This window comes from Orycteropus afer, unplaced genomic scaffold (genome assembly GCF_000298275.1).
Source record: "Orycteropus afer afer isolate SDZICR_OR568_19922 unplaced genomic scaffold, OryAfe1.0 scaffold00011, whole genome shotgun sequence".
NCBI lineage: Eukaryota > Metazoa > Chordata > Mammalia > Tubulidentata > Orycteropodidae > Orycteropus > Orycteropus afer.
This window is the reverse complement of record NW_006921598.1, coordinates 23,368,474-23,393,042: the sequence shown is the minus strand read 5'-3', so window position 1 is coordinate 23,393,042 and position 24,569 is coordinate 23,368,474. Positions and strand designations below refer to the sequence as shown.

At 33.9% G+C, this 24,569-nt stretch overlaps 1 protein-coding gene across 1 annotated transcript in view; it reads right to left on the bottom strand.

Moving 5' to 3' along the window:
• LOC103206189 (pleckstrin homology domain interacting protein) overlaps positions 1-24,569 on the bottom strand; it is a 203,020-nt gene that overhangs the window by 50,308 nt on the left and 128,143 nt on the right. The window contains exons 15-20 of the mRNA XM_007951632.1: positions 17,337-17,465; positions 15,381-15,606; positions 9,434-9,571; positions 8,586-8,769; positions 4,552-4,669; positions 1,342-1,482 (exon numbers count right to left, since the gene is read on the bottom strand). Coding sequence (XP_007949823.1) covers positions 1,342-1,482; positions 4,552-4,669; positions 8,586-8,769; positions 9,434-9,571; positions 15,381-15,606; positions 17,337-17,465 — 936 coding nt within the window. The remainder of the gene's footprint in view (positions 1-1,341; positions 1,483-4,551; positions 4,670-8,585; positions 8,770-9,433; positions 9,572-15,380; positions 15,607-17,336; positions 17,466-24,569) is intronic.

Below are 24,569 nucleotides of genomic sequence, written 5' to 3'. Positions count from 1 at the left end.
AAAAAAAAAAAAAAAAAAACCAACAAAATCTAAACTCCTAGGAGTCTTTCCAATAATTAATGCATTATGCCGAAAGTGATATTTCTATTCTCAATGTACACTTGTAGAAATTTATTCAGCAGCTCCAAAAGAATGTTGAAACAACAAATTAGTTCTGAAGACAAAGGATATAGTAATTTTTTCTTTCTGTTAACAGATATATGCCTGGAAATACATATTACAAGTATATGTATTTTCATTTATAGTAAATGAAATATTTAAAATGTTTCATAGTAATTTAATTTTTAAAAATATTACGAATCTTTCAAAGGGAAGAAACATAAAAAATAAGGCAAATAATTAGCTCATGTGTATTTTAGGTTTTGTGGGTATATCCAAATTTTTGTGTGTCAGGTTTATATAATTAGTATATTTTATCAGTTTGCCAGAATGAACACATAATTTTAGAACTGGTCATAACAGAATCCAAAGGCATGAAGAGACTAACTTTTAAATTATGGTTAGAATGCTCTCAGATTGACTTACCATTGTGTCTTGCCTTATGGAGAATATACTGAACAAATTCCCACATATGCCTAATAATGAAAAGTACAAGGCTTCAAAAGTGTGTGGTAGTTAGTATCTAAGACCACTCAGGTCTGTGACCTAACTTGGGAGGGGGAAAGAGAGAGATGATTTTTTTTAAATGTTAAAGATTTATTTGTGATTACAAATCGTCTCCATTTACCCAAATCAAAACCAAATTTACTGCCATCAAGTCGATTCCAACTCACAGCAACCCATGTGGCATGTGGGTTTCCGAGGTGGTAAATCTTTAATGGAAGTAGATTGGCTACTCTTCCTTCCAGAGAGTGGCTGGTGGGTTTGAACTATCAACCTTCTGGTTAGCAGTCAAATGCCTTAGCACTATACTACCAGAGCTCCTCCCATTTGCAAAATGAACATGTAATTTGGTAGGAAAATTTGTAGAAATAATTATTCATGAGGGAGCATATAAAAACTACATCAAGAAACCTATCAACTGATATAGGGATTAAAAACTAATGACATTTGTCAATGTCTAATAATTGTTAATTCTAGGCTAAAGTCCATGGTGCTTTAGTGTAAAAGGAATCTGGGCTTAATACCTACTATACTATTCAACAGGTGAATGTGTAATCTAACATCTTTGAACTTCAGATCCCTCATATATAAAATGGGAATAATTAAAACTTGAAAATGTTATATTTAAGCTATACCCATAAATCGATCAGTGAATGTAAACAAAAGTCATATATATAAAAAAAATGCAAAAACTGGAAACAAAAATAGAGCAATGTGCCCATGAAGCTGAGATCTTACATCTGAAGAGCTAGTGCCATTTTCTATATCTTCTGAGGGTCTAGGAGGCTCTTCTAATGCAGATCTGGTACGATAATTGTGTTGATTTGCCTGTTGCTTTTTAGATTCTCCAAGATCTAGGAAATGCTCATGAGCATGATTCTGGAAAAAAGTAAATTGAATTTATTTGTAGCATACTTTACAAGCAGGCTTTTTAGTTTCAGTTTAACAGTTATATCATTTATTATTCTTTATTCATACTTAAGTTATCACCTTAGATGGATGAGATTATAGAACTAGCTCTAATATTTTAACATCAAATTAAATAAAAAAACCCCAACTCACTGCCATCAAGTCGGCTCCAACCCATAGCAAAACCCGCCTGGCTTTCCAAGGCGGTATCGCTAGGGAAGTAGATTGCCCAATCTTCTTTCTGAGGAATGCCGGTGGGTTTGAACCGCTAGCCTTCTGGTTAGCAGTCAAATGCCTTAGGTACTACAGTATCAGAGCTCCCAAGACATCAAGCTAAATCATAGACTTGTGATGATATACTAATCACTTGCTGACTGCTAAGTTATTAAAAAAATCTTTTATTCTAACTAAGTGATCCAGATCTAAGGATTCATGTTAATAGACTAAGCCAAACATGGAACAGTCCTGCTACAATATCAAACCTAAAGATATTATATAAGAAAGAAGATCACAGGCTGTCAAGCATATATAAAGGCAAAAGCAAATTAAAAACCAAAATATGATTATTTTACTACTCTGCCACTATAAGGGTAGGACACCAAGTGGCTGGCTGGCTCTCTTTTGCTAAAGAAAAATGTCTCCTGCAGCAGATAAGAACACAACTAACAATCATCAACCAAACAAAACGAAACAAAAACCTGACAAAGTCTTACACCCTGAAAAAGAGATGACAAACTCAACAAATATAAAAATTTATACCAGGAAAAAAAAAAAAAATAAAGCAATATAAGAGATTAAAAGGAATCATATCCATTACATAAGAGTAAGGCTTTGTCTTACAGAAGAAAAACCAGATAATTATGAAAAGAATTAATTACTAATGCATAAAGTAAAAAATAACCATTAAATGTAGAAAAAAGAATTGACAGCAGACTACCACATGCATGTGAAATGTGTATCAGTAAGCGAGAATGTAAAATATAGGCTAACACCCAAAACTTAAAAAACAAAAACAAATTTGAAAAGCTTTCTAACTGAAAAACCTTACACCAGAAGAAATAACAGAAATACACAAGAAGTGAAAACTGATAACATAAAAAATAAAGGAAAATTCTAAAGACAATTTTCAAACAAATCAGACTGACTGATTCAGATTTAAGTAAAAGGGGCACTACTTTTTAACTGTCAAGATAAAATAGTTTTGAACCTACAATTGTATCCTCACAATCCTGAAAGTGAAATAAAGACATTTTCACACACAAGGACATAAGATTTACTTAATATAGGTACAAAATTTTGTAATTTTGTAAAAATCTTGCATAAACCTTGGGAAATAAAGTAAAGGCATAAAGAAGGAAATAACAATCAACTATAATATAATTAATTTTAAGTAATCCGTTAAGAATTTATTGTAACTAGTTTCTTTCATTTAGCATAAAAATTTTTACCTACTCCAATCCATGTAATTAAAAAGTATTATAAATATCCTTTTAATGACAATGTTAACTAACATTTTATGTCCTCAAACATGTTAAATTTTTAAAAGCTTTACCCACAATCTGATATTTCTTTAGGATAAATTCCAAGTGCTAATTGTCAAGCAACATCTTTCCTCCTTACTTCCTCCACACACAAAAGAAATTTCCTTTAGGGGATGTCACATGACAAAGCTCTGGGCAACTGGACATATGCAGAATATTGCACATTAACATCTAGAAACCTTTCTCAGGAACACACATATGACCTTTGCTCCTTCCTCTTTGATCCATCCTTTATCCTGTAACTTTAAATGAAGATTTTGATATCATTATCAACCTCATCCTTGGATTCTAAGTAAAGAATAAAGAAAAAGGACTGCTCTTCCGATATTACAAGGGGGGGGAAAGATTATCTGAGAAAGAGATTCTCTATTATAGGATTACTATGAATCAGAATCAACTCAATGACAGTGGGTTTTAGTGAGCAACCTAGAGTGTATGAAATGCCCTTAATAAAGGAAAAAATAAAATAGTAAAGAACTGCTTGAGTTCTTTAAAGAGTCATGAAATAGAAAAGACATTTCTAGGAAAGACTCATTTAGTAGGTTTACAGAACTCAAATAGGAAATGAAAGGCACATCAAACTGGGTTGGTCAGTTATCTTTTCTCAGCTTAATCACTGCTTAGATGCTTGTACCTGAAAAGAAGTTCCAAATAGGTTTACTTAATTTCCGAGTCTAAGGCTCTGAAACTTTCAAGCTAAGACAGTTAAAAAGGGAATTAAGGAGTGGATAACTAAACTGCTTGATGCTCAAGGAAGTAAATATGTATCTCTCCCTGATTAGGGTATGACCAATTAAAATTCACTAGATCCAAAAGTTTTTCAGAGTAGGATGACAGAGAAACCAACACAACAAACCAGCAGGGACAATTTACCTTTCTTAATGAAGAAAATAAGAACTATTGTTTATAACAGCATAGCTGACTTGATCATATACAAAAACAAACGTGTAAAGCAGCAAAAAATACATAGAAATAAAGCAAAAGCAAAAACCTGTTTTAGAATGTTCAGCCGATGGCAGAACTACTTAAAGATCTTGCTTAGGCTTTTAATATAATTCATTAGATTTAATGGCTATATAAGCATTGGCATTTAGGAAGATATGATACAAGGCAACAAATCTAGAATTAAAAATTTACAATGGTTAACTTAATAGATAATCCAAAAGAGGTAATAAAAAGTTAACTATATTAATTTTATGTCTTAATACCCAGTTTACAATATTAAAAAATTTATCACCAAAAAAGGGCTTCAAAATGGCCATTATATTTCAAAAAAAACCAAACCAAACTCATTGCTGTCCAGTCTGTCCCACTGATAGCGACACTCCCTCCCTTGGTTTTCTGAGGCAGTGTCTCTATGGAAGTAGACTGACCAATCCTCCGTCTGAGGAGTGGCTGGTGGGTTTGAATTGCCAGCCTTCTGGTTAGTAGTCAAATGCTGTAGGCACTATGCCACCAATTTACAAAACATATATTAAACATCAAAATAATTATTTACCTTTGAGACAGTGAGTATTTTATTTTCTTTTGGAACAGTGAAGTGTTTTCTTTTCTCTTCTGACCTATAAATCTTTACTTCTTCTTCTCCTTTTGCAGTTCTCCATTCTTCTTGCCTACTGAAAGAGAATTAAAAGGCATATATGTCAATCTAGAATTTTTGCAAGTGATTTCCTTCCCAAAGGAATGTGAGGTGTCAGAGAGGGAATGGTACTGTTTTCTTCTTCCAGATGGAAGCATGTGGTAATTCAGATCAGGATATCTAATAACTGGGACATCGAACAGAGTCTAGATAGTGTATCTTCTCTGTCTACTCAAACTTATTTCTGCCATGTCTTTTAAATTTTAAGTTCTAGGAACCTGTTATTCCTAAGGTAACTTTTCAAAAGCTTAGAACCACCATCACCCTTTCTTTTGGTTAGGTAAGTGTAGGAACAGTGCTGTGGTAATCCCTTTGCCATACAAATCACCGAAATCTTTGAAAAATAGAGAATAACAGCCTTGAGGCTGAACTAATGTAACTCCTGAAGCAATGAACTAAACTGTATTCTTTCCAGTGAGAAGCAGATCTGGGTTCCGCTACTGAAAAACTTCCAACTCTACTTAGGCATCAAACTGAAACTGAGCAATGGCAGAAATTGAGGAACATTAATTTTCAACTTTAATTTCACAGAACTTGAACTCACAAGGATAAAAGTTGGTCTTTTACATTTAATTCTTTATAACCTTATGTCCCTTTTTTGAACTGCAAGAACATTAAATCTTGGAACTTTAATTATTCCTTGGCAATTTCCTGATGAGAAGTGAGTTAATATTCAAACTTGGAATATCTCTATAATGTTGGTACTTTATTACTGGAGTATATCGTTGTTATCATTTCATTTAATTGCAGAATCTCAAACATGGCAGGTCCTAATTATGAATGCAAAATAAATGAGTGAATTTAGTAAGCCTTGCTAAAAGAGTGGCCTCATATTTAGTATTTTTAGTAAATATTCTAATAATTGTAAATAGCCATTCAATTTTAAGAAATAAATAGAGAGAGATCTCTTGTATCCTTTACCCAGTTCCTGCAAGGTAACATCTTGCAAAAGTATAGTATAATATCATAATCAGGGTGTTGACATTGATACAATACAATGATTGTATTCTGACTCCCCCAGTTTTACTTAACTCATTTGTATGTGTGTGTGTTTAGTTCTATGGAGATTTATCACGTGTAGGTCAATTATTATTATTCATATTATAATTATTACAGAATAATATTCCATGGTATGAACATACCATAGTCTATTTAAACACTCACCTACTGAATGACATCTGAGTTATTTCTGATTTAAATAAAGCTATTAACATTTGTGTACAGGCTATTGTGCGAACAGAAGTTTTCATTTCTCAGGAATAAATGCTCGAGAGCACAACTGCTAAGTCATATGGTACTTTTATGTTTATTTTTTAAGACAGTGCCAAACTGTTTTCCAGAGTGGATGGGTCATTTTACATTCCCACCAAGCAATGCACAAATAATCCAGTTTATTTGCATCTTCTCCGGCATTTAGTGTTTTCACTTTTTATTTTTACTTCAGCCACTGTGATTAAGTATTTAAGTAATAATCTCATTTTGGTTTCAGTTTGCATTTTCTTAATGGCTAATAATGTTGAACATCTCTTCATGTGCTTATCGGCCATCTGTGTATCCTCTTTGGTGAAATATGTCTAGTTCATGTCTTTTGCCTGCGTGATCACTGGATTTAAAAACAACAAAAAAATTAGTTTTGAGAGTTCTTAAGAGCCCTGTAGCATAGTTGTTAACTGCTTGGCTGTTAACCGAAAGGCTGGTGGTCTGAACCCACCAGTCACTCTATAGGACAAAGATGTGGCTGGCTGTTGATGTAAAGATTTAACATCCCTGGAAATCCTACTGAGTAGCTGAACTGTTCCGTAAGTGTGAAAGGAGTCAGAATCAACTCAACAGTAATGGGTTTGATTTTTTGTTTATATTCTGTATGCTAGTCCTTTGATGGATATATGGATTAGATTTAATTTTAGTTGATTTATTAGTCTGATCCATTTAAAAGGCTTCTTGGGGCAAATTTTGTCGACCAGGGGAATGGTGTACCAGAAAGATTCCCATATAAGGAACACTTTGTAATTGGGGACATAGCCCCACAAAGGCTGAAGCAGGTCTATCCTTTAAAGTGCCAACTGTACCCTTCCTAGACCTTAGGCTTAATGGTAAAGCCCAATGATAAAGATATAAAAAGGTGAAGAATATTTAGAGGGAAATAAATCTTACCCACACCTCATGTTTCCTTCCATACACAGAGACCTCCACCACCGACAATCCACTCTTGGCCTCTTTTTACTTCTTTACTCATTCCCTTCTAGGGGAGGAATGAATTGGAAGGAAAGTGCTTTAGAAGACCGAGTGCTTTAGAAGGAAAATCCATGTAAGCATGGTCCAGTCTTATGTCCTTGTATGTAACATATACATACGGTTCTGCATTTTGTGAAAGCAAAGCACTTTCCTTACATAAGGTATTCAGTGGCCCAGTGCTACCTGTGTTTGGGGTTCAGTACTAGAAAGCATTCTTTCATGTATATAAAAAGCCACATCCTCCACAGCCATGTCAATAATTAATATTATGAATTTTAATCTGTCCTACTCTTCTGTGTTATTTTTTGATTCCTTTAAGACTAGTGTTGAAAAGATGAGTTTTATCGGACCCCCTTCTAATCTTAATATTAGGATTAAAAATGGACAGTAACCCAACTAAAAGTATGTTATAAGACTTAATTTTTTACTTAAGGCTATCCGAACATATTTGTCTTTAGATAAAATTATTGTTCTGGCTTGAATTTCAGGTGTATATTTTTTAACACTAAATTCAAATGCAAATATTTTACAAGTATCTAAATCAAAAATCATAACCTATTATGAACATTAAGATTAAAGAGTATTTATTTTAATTACAGGCAGTCCTCATGACACCAACAAGATCTGTTTCTAACTATGTCTTTAAGAATTTGTACATCAGTCAGAACAGGTACTTATGATTGTAAATTAGCCTTAATTTAGTGCAAGAAAAGGTTGAAGTCTTTTCAGTAATTTAAAAGGGACATGTATAGCAAGTGAAGGTAACTGTGATGAAGAATGTGTTGCAAGTAGAGGTTGTTTCAGTTGTTTCAAAGTGAGGACAAATTTACATAACTTTAAAACAGGACCTCAAAGATGGCCACAGACAACGTCACTCTGAACATGCGGCTCTCCATAGTTCTGCCAATAACCCAATCTCATGTATCAAACCCCTGAAAGGGCTCACTATGCCTTTTCCAAGTCTTCCATTCCAGTACTTCGACCCATAATTTTTCCCATTCCAATTACTGTGAGAAATCACCGAACTGTAAAAATTCCAGTCTGTTTTGATTTGTTAGTGATGACAGAACTGGTCTGAAATACTTAAATTGAACACTCGTGACCCAGGGATATCCAGTATATATAAACTTCTCTTATATCATAGACCCTGAGAATAGGACTATATCAAATCATACTCTCTATCTATCTATATATACACGTTTATACTTAATAAAAAAGCAGTATTTTAATATATGAAAATATTTATGCATTTACCAATAAATAAAGTTTATTTTCTTTATGCATCTGAATTATATGGTATAAATGATTAGTAAAATCTATTAAAAAAAAAAAAAAACCATTATGAAATGTTTTAAATAAACAGGACAAACTAGAATTTAAATATGCCACTCAATAAAATGTCATAATTTGTCAATCCAAATTTATGATTTTCCTTTCATTCACCATATAACACATCCCATCTCATAACATTACATGACTCATTCTAAAGAAAATCGTATTTGGAAATTAAATTTTTCTCCAGAATCATTAATAGTCTTAAAATAATAGCTCTTCAGATAAATTTTAAAGAAATTACAGTGCTAAAAAGCCATCTAAAGACTCTAATTGTAAATAAACATAAGCAACTGTGGTACATAAAAATTCACAATTTCCCTTACCTGGCTACACCAGTTGATAGCTCAGGTACTACCACCCTTCGACTCCAAGCTACAAGATCCCTCTCTGTGGCTATTTCACTTCTTGGTGCATTGCTGTGCATTTGCCGTACACCTTCAATTTGTCCACTACGCCTCAGTCCTACATTTGGTGGTGAATGAACCTCTGAGGTAGAACTTACAGAGCCTAAGTAACAAAATTAATATAGTATGTTCTAGTTAGAGATAATTCTCCATTAGTGTATATAAGAAAAAAAAATATCTATACTATCTTCCACATGAAACTTCACCTTGTGGCAAATAATTAAATTCCCTAACCAGGAATTAAACAAAAGGCAAAGCTATAATGAAAACAAAACATGACTATAAAGTTGATTATATTAACAATAACTATGGACTATGAACCCCAAAGAGGTAAAATTCATTAGTTAAAATAAAAAAAGGCTAAGTTTTTGGAAAACCTACATAAGAAGCAAAACTAAGGACATGATTTTTGACACTTTAAGGTTCATTTGCTTTAAAATTTTAATGTTTAACAGTACACAACAATAAGAGCAATGGTATATTCAAGAATATGGCTTAGGATGTGCTCTACAAATGATCAAGTAAATTATTTTAAAATTATTCCTGTTTTCTACATGCTCACTATAGGAAATTTGGAAGCATACGTAATTAAAAACTCATCTGCAGTTAGAAATCTTATGAAGATTTTCATAAATCATTAAATACTGTTCAAAAACATGATCATTCTGGCAGACTGTAACATTTTATGGATGTACCACATAATTTGTTAGAAGGTAAGACTGTCTGAAACTTTTTAATATTGCACATAAAATAGAATCATTGCATACCTCTATTTAAACGGCTTGTATTACTGATACCTGCTTCACCAGAACGTCTCAGGTCTTGCTCCAGTTGTAGTCTTTGAATCATGCTGTCCAACGGGCTCATTTCTTGGTTTGCTTGCTGACTTAAAACTTGGTTTAGTCCTATGTAATATCACACACAAAATGTAAAGGAATTTTAAGTCACTATTCAAATCATTTTACTCACTAATATCACTTATAAGTTTAGAATTAATTAAATACACATTGGTTTGGTTAAAAGACCCAAGATAGGAACTGTAAGGACGGGATTAAAAAAAGAAAAAGAAAAATCTTGTCTGTATTAAAAACAATAATGATGATATAGCTAACTTTTATTGATTGTTCACCACAATCCAGACACTCATATAATCCTTATAACCCTATGAGATAAGTAATATTAATGGTACTTTACAAATGAGAAAATCAAAATTGCTCAAAGTCATAGAGTCAGTAAGCAGCAAAGTAAGATTTCAATCCAGGTCATATTTTTAAAAAGAAAAATCTGATTACTGATTATCTACTCTCTCAAAAAATCTGTACTGACTCATTTATCTGATAAATTCTTGAGTGCCTACTATGTGTTAGGAACTATGCTAGGTACTGGGGATTCAGTGCAGTAGGAATGAAAACATCAAGGATATTCTGGAATGAAGGAACAGTACTAAGCAGACACAAGGAAGGAAAATTACATGTATTAAGTGTGTATTATTTCCTTTTGTAGTAGAAAACGAAAATCAATCAAGATGAAGTCACTTGTCCAAGATCATAGAGCTGGCAAGTATGAAGTGAAAAAAAGATACCAGTAGATGTTTCTTTCCCAGTATGCTGCTGGGAAAGCATGTCATGTTTGATATTGATGAGTAATCTGGTACAGTTCAAGTTTACAACTGAGACAGTACATTAAAATGTACTGTATCGTGTAAATATAAGAAAACTGCATCTGTGCCAATATATTGTTCTGACATCTGTTTTTACCAAATGCTTAGAGGCTTCCCCAAACAATTTTTATCTTAGATCTGGAGTCAATTCTGACTCACAGCAACCCCCACTGGATTTTCGAGGCTACCAAATCTTTACAGAAGTAGATTGCCTCATCTTTCTCCCGCATAGCAGCTGGCAGGTTTGAACCACTGACCTTCTAGTTAGCAGCCAAGTGTCTTATCCACTACTCCATGAGAGCGCCTTAGGTGCCCCCCCCCGCCCCCCGCAAAAAAGACCAAACTCGTTTCCATCGAGTTGTATCCAACTCATAGCAACCCCTCCTTGGGTTTCTGAGGCGGTATGTCTATGGAAGTAGATTGCCCAGTCTTCCTTCCAAGGAGTGGGTGGTGGGTTTGAACTACCAGCCTTAGGCACTACACCACCAGAGCGCCTCAGATTTTCAAAGAGAAGCATAATAATAATGCTAACTTAAAAAAAAGTATTTTCTTTTATTCTATTTTTATACACAGTAAGTCTAAAATAATGAACCAAATGTTTCACTTCTGTTAATTAGTTAACAGAATTACTTAAAAGTTTTATAACTAACTATAAAGATACAATTATTGCCATGGCTTCTCTTGTGGCCTATTATTAATATCTAGTGTCTATTTTATTTTCACAGACCAAGTCTACTTTGTACTACAAGGGCAGCTTAGTCAAAAGTTAAGAACAATAGGATGGAAGTTAGTCTCTGTCAGTCTACATACTTTAACTTGAATAAGACACAATGTTTGTTACATTTTTGTCTTAAGTTCTAAGACTGGTACCTCATAGATACAATATGACACAATGTTTGTTACATTTTTGTCTTAATTTTTAAGACCGGTACCTCACAGATACAATGATTCAATGAAATATAACTTATAAAAACCCTTTATAAACTGTTAAGTGGATTTTAAAAAGCAAACAAACAAAACAAAACAGTAGTCATGTTAAGGAACACTCATATTTAGAAAAATCCTTTCATTATTTGTGTCTATAATGCTAGCTTATTTTGATCTGATTCTCGCCAGTTCCTCAAAGAGATTAAAAATTTTTTCTTAATTGCAGTCCTATGACTAGCTCCGACAACCAGCTCTGAGACTTCTAAGATACTGAATGCTTGCCTAGACTTCTTCAATACTACCTACTTATAAGGAGCTCTGGTAGCGTAGTGCTTAAGGCACTTGACTGCTAACCAGAAGGCTAGCAGTTCAAACCCACCAGCCACTCCTCTGGAAGGAAGATGGGGTAATCTATTTCCACAGACATACTGCCTCGGAAACCCAAGAAAGGCTCGCCATGAGTGGGGTCCGACTCAATAGCACATACCACCACCACCACCTACTTAAAGAGTCTTTGAGTTGATGCTGTGTCTATCATGTACAAAAACACATTAGTTTCACATACTCCAAATACTGAGGGACTGCTTCTCTAATGATTCTCCTCCCCTCCATTGTAAGTGGGACCTTCTAGTTCCAAAAGCAGCCCCTCCCATCTATTATGTCTCTCTTCGTTGGTATTTCATACTCAATCTCAAGAAGTGGATTCGTTATAATGTAATGAGATTGATTTTTCTGTGCTGCTTATAAAATCTAAATTCATTATTTAAAGTCACCCATCAAAAATATTCATTACATGTCCTTTTCACTAATTTAGAGGTTTTGTCCATTAAGCTAGAATCAAGGACTTAAAATAGTCTCACAAACCTTTTTTTTCCCCAAATCTTAAAGTGGTTTAATCTTACTTATAGATCCTCTCAATCATTCTGATTTAGTAAATTAGAGCTGTATTTCTTATAGAAAGCAGAAGGAAGGAGGGAAAATATCTGTAGACCATGTCTCCATTTTCTTACCTCTCATTCCATTTAATTCTATGACTAATTCGACTTTTTCCTCCATTATATCACTAAAACAACTAGTGTCCAACCAATGACTTTTCATCCATACCTTGCTGCTTATAAACCTTTTACAGTTATCACATCTTCATAAAATCTTCAATGGAAATATGCTACCTGGCTCTATTCTCTCTCACACAGACCTACCTTTAAGAACATCTATCAAAATTTCTAACCATTTTTTTTTTCTCTTTTAGGGATCATTAAAACAACAGAAATGTCTTCTCTCATAAGCTTTGGAGGCTAAGAGCCCAAATTTAAGGTGTAGGCAGGGCGATATTTTCTCATAGGACTTTGCTGTTCATAGCAACCCCATGTAACAGAGTAAAACAGACCCATAGGGTTTTCTTGACTGTAATTTTTACAAAATATATTTTATTTTTGTTAATGAGAAGTGAGAGTATTTTGTTATTGAAAACATACAGCAATTCAACAATTTCTATATGTACAATTTAGTAACACTGATAATATTTCTCAATTGGTACTCTTCTCATCCTCCTTTTCTAAACTGTTCCTTCTCTATTAACATAAACTCATTCTCCCCTAAGTCCTAAGTTTTCTATCTACTTTTTAGAGTTGCTCATGTCAATTTGATCCCACATAGTTTTCAAAAGCACACAATGTTGTCAATTTGATTCCATATAGATCTTAAACAAGAGCAGAATGCTGAAGGCAGACATTCTTTACTAGTTAAGCTATAGCTTTGGAGTTAACAAGATTTCAGGAGATAATTTCGGTTTAAGATTTAAAGTTTAAAGATTATTTCAAGACAACAGTTTCAGGGGTTTATCCAGCCTCTGTGGCTCAGGAAAGTCTGGAGTCCACAATAATTTGAAACTCTGCTCTGCATTTTCTCCCTTTTGTTCAGGTTTCTACTATAGAATCTTTGATTAAAACTTTCAGTAATGATGACAACCATTTATCACCCAGTTCTTCTGGTCTCCTGGCAAAGGAGGCAGCTGTATATGGAAGCAAAAAAAAAAAAAAAACCCAAACTCACTGTCATCGAGTCAATTCAACTCATACTGACCTCTCCCCTTGGGTTTCTGAGGCAGTATCACTGTGGAAGTAGATTGCCCAATCGTCCTTCTGAGGAGTGGCTGGTGAGTTTGAACCACCAACCTTCTGGTTAGCAGTCAAATGCCTTAGGCACTACGCCACCAGAGCTCCCGTACATGGAGGCAATTAAGCTAATATTCCATTTCTTCCTCCTATTCCAGACTCGTCTTCTCCCTTTGTTGCTTACAACCAATAGAGAATCATGTTGTACTTTGGATGGCTGCTTGCAAGCTTTTAAGACCCCGGGCACTACCTAACAAACTAGGAGCTAGAACAGAAAGAGTGAACACAGCACTAGGCCAATTAACCAGTATGTCCCATAAAAGCATTATCCCAATCTCTAAACCATGAAGTGTTTAGTTGTATACAAGCAGCCTCAGCAGCTGCTCTTTTTTTGTTACTGTTGTTGTACATATCTTTCACACAACTTTTGCCAATTCAGTTTTTACAGGTGTAGCACTTGATAGCAATTATATCAATAACTGCACAACCCTACCCTTCAACAATGTGATGTTTCCATCACTGTAAACCAAAACTCAGTTCTCCATTAGCAATAACCAAGCCCTCTTTTCGCCTCACACCCACCCCTGGTAACCACTAATAAACTTCTAGCTTATGGCACAATTGAACTCTGCATGTAGCTGTGCTATTGTTCACCAGCCTGCCATGCTCTGCCAATCTTGGGACTTTCAATGGACTTGAATTAATGGCCTGGCATGTGGTCTGGTAACATCGGGACTGTGTCTTTTTACTTGTCAACCTTGGGCTTATCAGTCTCAGCAGCTAGCAGCTGTCTGAGTTAAGAAAAGCCTCTAGCTTCAGTGGGCCAGGAGCAGGAGGTAGAGCTGAAGTCCAAGGTTGAGGGGCTTTCACCCAGCACCTAGAGCCTGGCACTTGGAACTCAGACTTAAAGCATCCAAACTGTAAGAAAATAAACTCCTGTTTGTTGAAGCATCCCATTTGTGGTGTATTCCTGTCAGAGCGGCACTAGGTAACTAGAACAGCCAATTCAAACCCAGCAGCTGCTATGCAGAAAGGATGGGGTAATCTACTTCTATAAAGATTTACTGCCTTGGAAAACCCAATGGGGACTGGTGTGAGTTGGAACTGATACAATGGCAGTGGGTTTTCTGGTTTGGTTCTTGTCTTACGTGAGGTTTTACAATACGCATCCTCTTGTGATTCACTTTATGTAGCATGTATCAAGACTTCATTTTTCTTTCAGGTTGAAAAATACTCCACTTTATGTATGTACCACTTTGGCTTATCTATTCATCCGGTGATGAGCAGTTAGAGTTCTACCTTTTGGCTACTGTAAACAGTGAACACTGGTGTACGTATCTCTGTTCAGTTACTGCATTCAAGTCCCTTGGGTACTATTCCTAGCAGAACTGTTGGATCATATGATGATTCTATTTCTAGTTTTTTGAGAAACCACCACACTGTTTTCTCCAACTGTACCATTTTGCATTTCCACCAACCAATGCATAAGGATTCCAATTTCCATCCTAGTGAGAGTGAAGTAGTATCTACTGTAGTATATGGATTTGCATTTCTGTGATGGCTAATGGCATTATGCATTTTCTCACATGTTTGGTGGACATCTGAACGTCCTCTTTGGTGAAATGTTCCATCTATTTATTTTTAACTCTATTTATTAATCATTCTAAGACAATGCATGTTAAAATATGTCATGAACAGAGCAGATTCTCAATAAATGTTGATGGATGAATAAATAAATGACAATTGCTGATTTATCTTATAACCAAATAAAGGACCTATATTATTAGCACCCAGAGATTATGAAAGGGACTACACAGGGATACAGACTAAAATTACTGCTTTAAATCTATAAATCTTAATTGTTATTCAAAAACAAAAAATTGGCAGTACAGTGCAATAAATCTGCTTTTATTTGCAAAGAAAAATTAAAACCAAAGTTTTACTCCATTAGCAATTTTCTAACATTTCAGTAAAAAGAAGAAAATATACTTATCTACAAAAACGAGCACCAACCTGAAGAAGTTACTCCCATCTGAGGGATGAGTTGCTCCTCCCTGCAATTTTCACGACCAGGAACTAATCTCTGATATCTTGATGGATGAGGGTTACCATCAACATCAACCAAAAAAGGGGGAGGCATGAGATGAGGTGCTTGTTGAGTCTGTTCATCTAATACGAAATTGTTAGCATCACGGATAAGGGGCCTGTAATCACTATGAAAAAACATCTGATCTGCTATCTGTTGGGGAGGAAAAACACATAAAAGATTAGAGAAATAAAATTTTATTATTGCAGATAAAGATCTATACACTTTCAATGGAACAATTTAAAAGAATTTTCTTTTCTTGAACTTATTGTTCATAAATATCACATATAAAATATTATCTACCTGTATATGCTGTCATGAGTTAACAAATACACATAAATTTGTATTTATAGACTCACAAAACATTTATAAAAATATTAGCATAACAGATTATAAAACTATGAGCTAATGCTGCATATGTTAAGCCACAATGGAGACCTGAAGGGCATTTACTTAGTTTTTCCCAGCTGTAATGAAGACTTCAGAGAATGAGTAAAATTTTTAGATTTTTTGAAAAAGTTTGTTCAATTGCAAACATATTTTATCAAAACATAATTTAACACTTAATTTGTTATTTTCTTTTTAACGATTTTCTATTATATTTATATTTTCTATATTTTCGTTTTTATGATCCAAAAAGTAGCTGCTTTAAATTTTCTCCGAGATAAGAGAATATATTTTCAGTATTAAAAGTAAAAGTTATTTAATTTCAAATTCAATAGTACAAATCAAATCTAGACATAACTCATTCAGTGTTGCTTTCATTTCAGAGTTTAACAATGCTTTATGTTATCTGTAATTACTGAAAATGGCAATTATTTAACATTTTGCAATGGGAAATCATACATAAATTTGTTCTTTGAACTAATCTCTTAAGGAAAATAATTCATAAAACTTAGGAATCAACATTTAGACCTTAAGAAAACCCTTAGGTATTCTTAAGTATGGTTTATGTAATAGTCAGTATTAAAAAATTAACATGACCCGATCTTCTAAGAGCTAACAAATATTTTCTCTAAAGTTTTTTGAGGTAATATAAAATCATGAATATGAATTTATCCCTGACATACATGTAACTTCAAAAATTTATTGGTAATCTGCAATTCCATAAATTAGGAATGATTCAATTTTAACTATTATTTTATACCACTGTAACACAAATGAGCAGTATAAGTCTTTATTAAGTAACCACTTTTAAAGACAGGAACTTTAATATTTACAAATATTAGCTACCACTGTTGTTGTTGTTATGTGCTGTCAAGTCGGACCTGACTCATAGCGACCCCTCCTTGGGCTTCCGAGGCAGTATCACTATGAAGTAGATAGCCCCATCTTCCTTCCAAGGAGTGGCTGGTGGGTTTGAACTGCCAGTCTTCTGGTTAGCAGTCAAGTGCCTTAAGCACTATGCTACCAGAGCTCCCTTAGCTACCATTACTAGGTCATAATACATTTTTAAGAATCATATGAAAGCTACAGCTTTGTACCCCAGGTAAATGCATATTATGTAATTAAATGAAACATTCTGCATAATTTCAAAGATACTCTCTATAGACATCTCCTATTCTTAGCTTACATATCTTGAGTGTTCTAATCTAGATGGCTCCAACAGGAAGCTACAAGGTTCTTTTTTTTTTTTCCCCCAGAGTATCTAGATTTTAAAACAAGAACTAATAATTATCTACTGCCTACAACAGTAAAGTGGGATTGAACAAGTGCTATCTTCACCCTTGTGTCAAAACTCAAAATTCAATTACTTAAAATTCTTCAAAACTTTGTGCTGAAAGCAAATAAATGTGGTATTCATCCACCCCCTCCAAAATTCTGTGTAAACACCGATGAATTTAAACTAAATAAAGAGAAGATGTATATTCATCATACTCTACCTTATCATATTTGCTACTGGAACCAAAGCCAAAAATTAAAAGATGTCCATGAGAATCTGTACATGCAAAATGCTGACCATCAGGAGAGCATTTGCAGTCAAATACTGCACCATGTCCTTGGCCTTCAATCTGAAATATATTTAAACAACAATCAAAAGATTGTGATTGAAATGTAAAAAACTGGTCATTACTTTTCACTAGAATTACATGATAAAAGACGTGTAAATATACATCATAATGAAGTGAAATTAAGTTTAACAAATAAAACGCAGTATTAAAATTTGTGAATACTCATGAAGTGCCAGATTAATAGCCTAGAAATACAAATACTACTTAACCATAGACCAGACACAATTCAGGAAAATATAAGAACACCAATTCTCCCCCACCCATAGAATTCTGCTCCGCGCCTTTAACCCAGATATAAAATGTAATTGTGCCTTACATTTCATCTATCTCCATTAAATCTCTACCCTTTCTGGAAAGGCTGACTATGTTTAGCAATGGTATCGTTTCTTTGTTTTGTAATTCTTGGAAGTAGTAGCCAGAGATCACTGCTCAGAAGACACTAAAAAAATTTTTGGTAATAAATTCCCTGGTGGTCTGACTCATCTTTTAAATGATGAATTTCAAAGGTTTAAAAAAAAGGTAATTTTTTTACCTGATAATTGTTTTCTGTTTTCCAGTTCCATTAATCCAGAACGAATGGGTCTCCCTGCAACCTGTCAATCAAACAGAGGTGGCCAATCACCACTCTGAATTTTTTTGCTCTCAGTGCTTCTTCAGACTATGTTCCAGTTGAAAACTTCTTTACCAGTGTTCTGAAAGAGGTAAAAGTTCTACCCTATCTAAAGCACATCTAGGGACTGAATTTCAGAAAACAATTAAAATAGGGAGTTGACTCCCTAACAAATAACTACTAAGGATGATTTTTAACAAATGGGATTGGATTTCTGGATTAGCAGAATCGGAACACACACACACATTATCAGGTAAGAAATACCTCCTTCTCTGTTCCGGTATCCACTGATCTAGAACAAACTCCGGTTTATTAGCAATATCCCAAGAAATGCTTTGAGAAGAGAGAAGTGGTAATTTTCTTTCTTCAAATATTAAAAATGGTGCATAGGGAAGAAAACACAGTTCGCCGAAAACAGAAATGAAGTTAAAATTTAGAAGAAGAAAAGCTGGTTTCTCAAGGAAGATTTACATTTAGCCAAGAGAGAAGTATCACTCTAAAAGTAAGGGCTCTACTTAAGAAGTGAATATGACAACACAAATGGGGCTGCCTCAAAGAGAAAACTGGCTTTTTCTCTGGCTCATTAAAGAATAAATGTACACCTGGTGCTTCTTAATGTTGCTATGTATGGTAACAATAATGGAAAAGAAACAGCTTGCCTTAAAATTTAATCACATTAAGGAACTTAATTAAGGTCTAATATACATAAAGATTTATCATAAAAGCAAGAAAATAAATTTTACAGGAAACAGGATTTTTTTCTTGATGGTAAAGAAAGTTGCAGGATGATAAGACAACAGAGAATGATAACTGGGTCCAAGTCTACATTAAAACCACTCAATATGAGAAAGGACAGGACTTTTGTCCAGATAACATAAGAAAATTAGTAACCATAAACCTTAATATTATTCAAGTCTCTTGTTTCACTGTTCTCTTAGGAAGTAGAAAAACATTAAGTAACATGAACGGCTGGAAATAAGGAAGCAAATGAACAAAATTTTACCTAAAGCAAACATTTACATCAAAAACTCAGGATCAAAGAACTGAAAATGCCTTGGCCATGTTGTTGTTAAGACTTACATATCTCAGTTCACAGCAGAAAACAGAAAAGCAACTACTTTATAAATCGCTTTAATAAATGCTTCTAGGACCATACTATTATTACAAGTCTAAGTTTATAATTCTACATACACAATAGAACAGAGGAAGAGATCTGAAAGAAGTTCAACTCCAGAAATGCCAAAGGAAACGTGATAGATGTTCATAAGCATGGTATCCTTCATGTGATGTTTAGACAATCACTCTATAAATCCTTTCTTTCCTTTCATTTTGGAGGGATATAAATCAACCCTATAACCCATGCTATCTACCAACTTGCCCTCATTAACATTTAGTAAATCTCTAAAAGAGTAATAGGGAGATGTGAAACTTAAAAAGCTCTGAAAAAGCAAAGACTAAAACAAAGACAATCATATTTAAGATCACTTTGTATCCTATATAACACAAACTATGGTAGGATGGTACCAATTTTTCAGTGTAAAGCATTTGTTTAATTCCAAAGGGACTTTTATATTGAGAAAATGAAAGTGCATTTCAATCATCTTGAAAAAAGGTGAAGTGCATTATTTCAATTAGTCATTGTTCATTAAAGAAAGCATTACAAGAATCTGCTTTATTCATGAACCAAATTTTAAAAAAGGTGCCTTCAGCCTTATCAATTCAAGTATCACATTAATCTTTAGTAATGACTTCTGAAATAATAAAACCAATACCTATAAAATGAAGGCTAGGTTTTTAAAACAGTTGATACAAAGTATGGAAATATTTTCTTCCCCCTATATAACCAAAAAGATCTTAGCTGCTCTTCTGATTTATGCTGATTAACTATGTCAACATGTTGAACATTTCCCTCAGAAAAAAATTAAATCTTTTTAAACCAGATCAAAGTATTATGAGTAATAATTCTTAAAAGAAAAATTTAATAATTAAGGTACCATTCAAATATGTATTGTTTAACTAGAAAGCTTTGAAGCTGATTTACAAAAACCAAAAGGAAGAAATTATCCTCTATGCCTACTAAAGGTATAGGTACCTATCAAAAAATTAAATATCCTGTTTAACATGACAGTCAACATAAAATTCCATAGTGTATATAATTTATGCTAGTACATACTCCATGATGAAGTAAAATTTTAAACAGGAATATTAACGACAAATTTTAAAAATTAGTGAATTTTAGATAAATTTTTCCTTTAATAAAATTCAAGTATGCTTGTCATACATTACTCATATTTTCACTCAAGTAACATGCACCTTCTACTGATTTACCAACCACTGCTCCCCTTCCCTGGGAGATATTTTTATAAACACATTATGCTAGTTTTTTGGGGGTTTTTTAACAGCACGATATAAGAAAACTTTGGCATAGCAGTACTTACAAAAATACGTCCCCGGATGGTTAACAAACAAAGTAAGTCTGTGTACTTGCGTAAAAATAGAGTATTTGGAATATATGCAACTAAAGACCATATAATAAAACTCATGCATATTAAATAACAATTACAGCTGAGATAATCCATGAGATAGTATTTACCAAAGATTTCAAGAATAGGAGAAGCTGTTCAAAGAACAGAAATAGAAAATATATTCAACAATTATAATAAAGAATTTTGTTTTCTAAGAAAGAAAAGATGAAGAGCTCTGGTAGCATAGTGCCTAAGGCATCTGACTGCTAACCAGAAGGCTGGTGGTTCAAACCCACCAGCCACTTCTTGGAAGGAAGACTGCGCAATGTACTTCCATAGTGATCCTGCCTCAGAAACCCAAGGAGGGATTGCTATGAGTCGGATCTGACTCAACAGCAGTGACATGGGCTTAAGTAACAGATGAGAGGGTAAGACAAGTTAAAATAAGAATCCTTAATAAGAAAATTCTCACACTGAGTAATGATTACTGGAAATATTACCAACAAATGGTTAATAAAATTTTATTAGTGATATACACTAAACTTGAAAAGAATTAAATTAGAACAAATATTTATAAGTGCTTTGATGATGACAGAATGTTAACATTTAATGAAGATAAACACTACCTTTTCTGAGGCAGAGTACTATATACAACTTTCAACATAGTAAGTACTGTGAAATGGAAAGATGAATAACTAAGGGAGATAGAAGAATAAAAGCCTAAGACCTAAGAGACCCCTCTTAGGGGTCAGAAACAAGCAAGTCACCTAATCTCTGTGGAATGCTGGAGATAATTTAAATAATCACTAGAGTCCTATCCATTTCTAAAATCTTACCATGTGATGCTCGGGAAGGTTTGTTGGATTAACTGAATAAATTCAGAATACAATATATTAAAAGCACCAGCTTGCAGACTAAAAGTATAGGTCTAAAACCTCAATCATGAAAAACACATACAAGGTTGAATATGAGAGGTATATACTCCTACAAGACCTCAACACAAACCAGAAAAGTTAAAAATCTGGGCTATCTTAGGCACAATCACCTTCTTAAAGAATTATTTTGATTTTGGGAAAAGGAGCAGTGTTTCTCGTTATTCATTCTCTAAATATACTCTTGATTAGAACAGAGCATCTCTCCTAGAAAATGCTCTGAACCTTGAAGCTCTGAATCCTTTAAAATAGTAATTTCATAAGATAGACTCATATAGAAGTTATAAAAATAGTAATTGTATAAGATAGACTCATACCAGTTATACAAGAGCTAAAAGTGAATTTATGCTAAGAATTACGCTTTTAAAGTCCCTCCTTATGTAGAAAGAATCTTTAGAATTTAGTAACATCAGAGAAAATTAATTAAGAATTACACTAGATTCTGAAGGAAAGACACTCATACACCTTTAAACTACCTTAAGAGAAACTATCCACATTCCAATAGTGCAGATGTCATCAAATTACTTTTAAAAAACTCAAAACTGAATGAAATTTATTCTCCTTTGGTCACTGACATAATATTAGCATGGTGTTCTCCCAACATACTCTGTAGGGTCTCTTCTCCAGTTTGCTAGATATGAGTATTTACTCAAGTTCAGCTCTATGCCTTCCACATTGAACTCTCTATCTCCACGAAGAGGCAAACAACATTCTACATGGAAGATGTGAACATTTTCTTAAGTGTTCTATCTCCAAGTGCTATTTTATTTTCACATAGGTAATCTAACATAACCTCGTAATAAATGTATATGAAAATGAACTAAAAAAAGTTAGTTACCCTTCACATATTTTGTAATTCCATTACACTGTCAATATAACTCTGAACACATTTTAAATTTTCCCTATTGCACTCCAGCCCCAATCCCTAAACCAGTCAGAAAACATCAAACTCCCTAAACCTTTTATTTTCTTTCAGAGATCTCCTACTATCTATTCTTTCAATTATTCATTATGATTTGCCTGATTAAAGTAGTTCTTCTCCACCTATAGTTTCATGCCTGAAATACGATGGTTGGCAACCAAATTATTTTTTTAGTTTTTAGACTATACTAGAACTTAACCACCCCTCCACCATGTCACACTATTCTTTATGCTGGTAAGATCATTTGAAGCCACCAATCTACCTCACCGTATGATTCTCATCTCCCACTATTTCTTAAGTCTATTCCAGATAAGCTTTCTAAATTATTATGAACCTTCTCAGGCCATCTAGCCTGAAGTGATTTTTGCATACTCAGAACTATTGTAGCAACTGTCTTTCTCATTTGTCATGTTACCATTGAAGACTATTTACCAATTTTTTTTTTTTTTTTTTTTGGTATATTTTATTTTCCCAACTTGATTGTAAGCCTAAAGGCAAAGAAGGACCATGTCTTACTCTTCCTTGTGGTCGGTCCTATTTTGTGCTTATTTGCACAAAATGAGCATTCAAATATTTGCTAATAAAAAACATCTTCACCCATTAATTTTGTACCCTTTTAACATCACATCTCAAATACTCCTGTAACAGTGGGCCATGGAGCATGACAAAAAATTACTATGTAAAACCAATTCACCAAATACAATATAGTACGACAAGCTAGAGACAAAACTTACATTCATGGCAACAAATTTTAAGACATGTCTTTGGTACCCAAATACAGATGAGAAAGAGACAGGAACTAAATAAAGGACCTCAGAATCCAGAAAGTGTGTGACAAAACTAAGTTATAATTAGAAGATGGAAGGTTAATTCCTTATTCACAGAAGCTGAGACAAAGGGTAAAAGCACTTTTAACACACAGAGTGTGGATATATGGCATTATCTTGATAGGTGATAGATACATAGATATGAAAGGTGAATGAATACTTAAAATCCTGATTCACAAGAGGTAATACAATATGAGAATATATCTTTGCACTTCTCTTCCTCCTTTCCTTAGATACACGTAGCTACAAGCATCTAACACTAAAGTAGAGGTCACACTGAGAACATGTTAAAGTCAGAAGTATGCATGTGCAAAAATTCTGAGTGGTGATTGGCGGACTCTGCTTGTTTTGAACGTTGCAAGGAGAAATATATGGTTCTGGATTAGTGAACAATGGAACATTTTTAAATAATCTTTTAAGTAAAATAAAGGTTAGGAGAACAATCACAAAAATAAGTAAAACTTAATTAAATAAATATTCACTTGGAATTCACCCATAAAACAAGTAAAAATCAATTCAGTATAACCCCTAACAAGAGACATATTTTAGTATTAAATTTCAATTAAAAACACACAAAAGCAATACACTATAGATCTGAGTAACATGACAGAGAGAGAGATATGGAGATATAGTTATAGACACAGCCATAGCTATAGATAAAAAGCAAAGACAGTAAAAGCAAGAGACAGAGCAAAACTGCCAGAGATGTAAGGAAAGCTACTAACTAATAAGGAGTTAATCAAATCCTACTCCAAATATCTTTTATTTATTTATATTCAAATGGCCTAGTACTAAGAAATCTGAAAGTCTTTTCATATTTTAATATACATGAAGTTAAATTTATAGGAAAAAACTTCGTTGAACTAAAATAATTTAACAGGAAATAAAGGTTATAAACCAACTCTATTTAGGAACAGTTGTTGTTGTTGTTATGTGCCGTCGCGTCAAACCCGACTCATAGTGACCCCTCCTTGGGCTTCCGAGGCAGTATCACTACGGAAGTAGGATTGCCCAACCTTCCTTCCGAGGAGTGGCTGGTGGGTTTGAACCGCCAGCTGTCTGGTTAGCAGGCAAGTGTCTTAGCCACTATGCTATCAGAGCTCCCTAGGAACAGTTAAGGTTATAGTAAACTTCTAAACTTGCCTGTCTATTTTAAAGAAATAAAAATATGACAAAGGTGTTCAGCTTTAGTTTAGAGAAGCTGCACATATTTTTAGTTATGCCTGGGAAAAACTGATCTGTTTTTAAGTATTTAATGTTGTTGTTGTTGTTATGTGCCGTCGAGTCGGCCCCAACTCATAGCGACCCCTCCTTGGGTTTCCGAGGCAGTATCACTACGGAAGTAGGA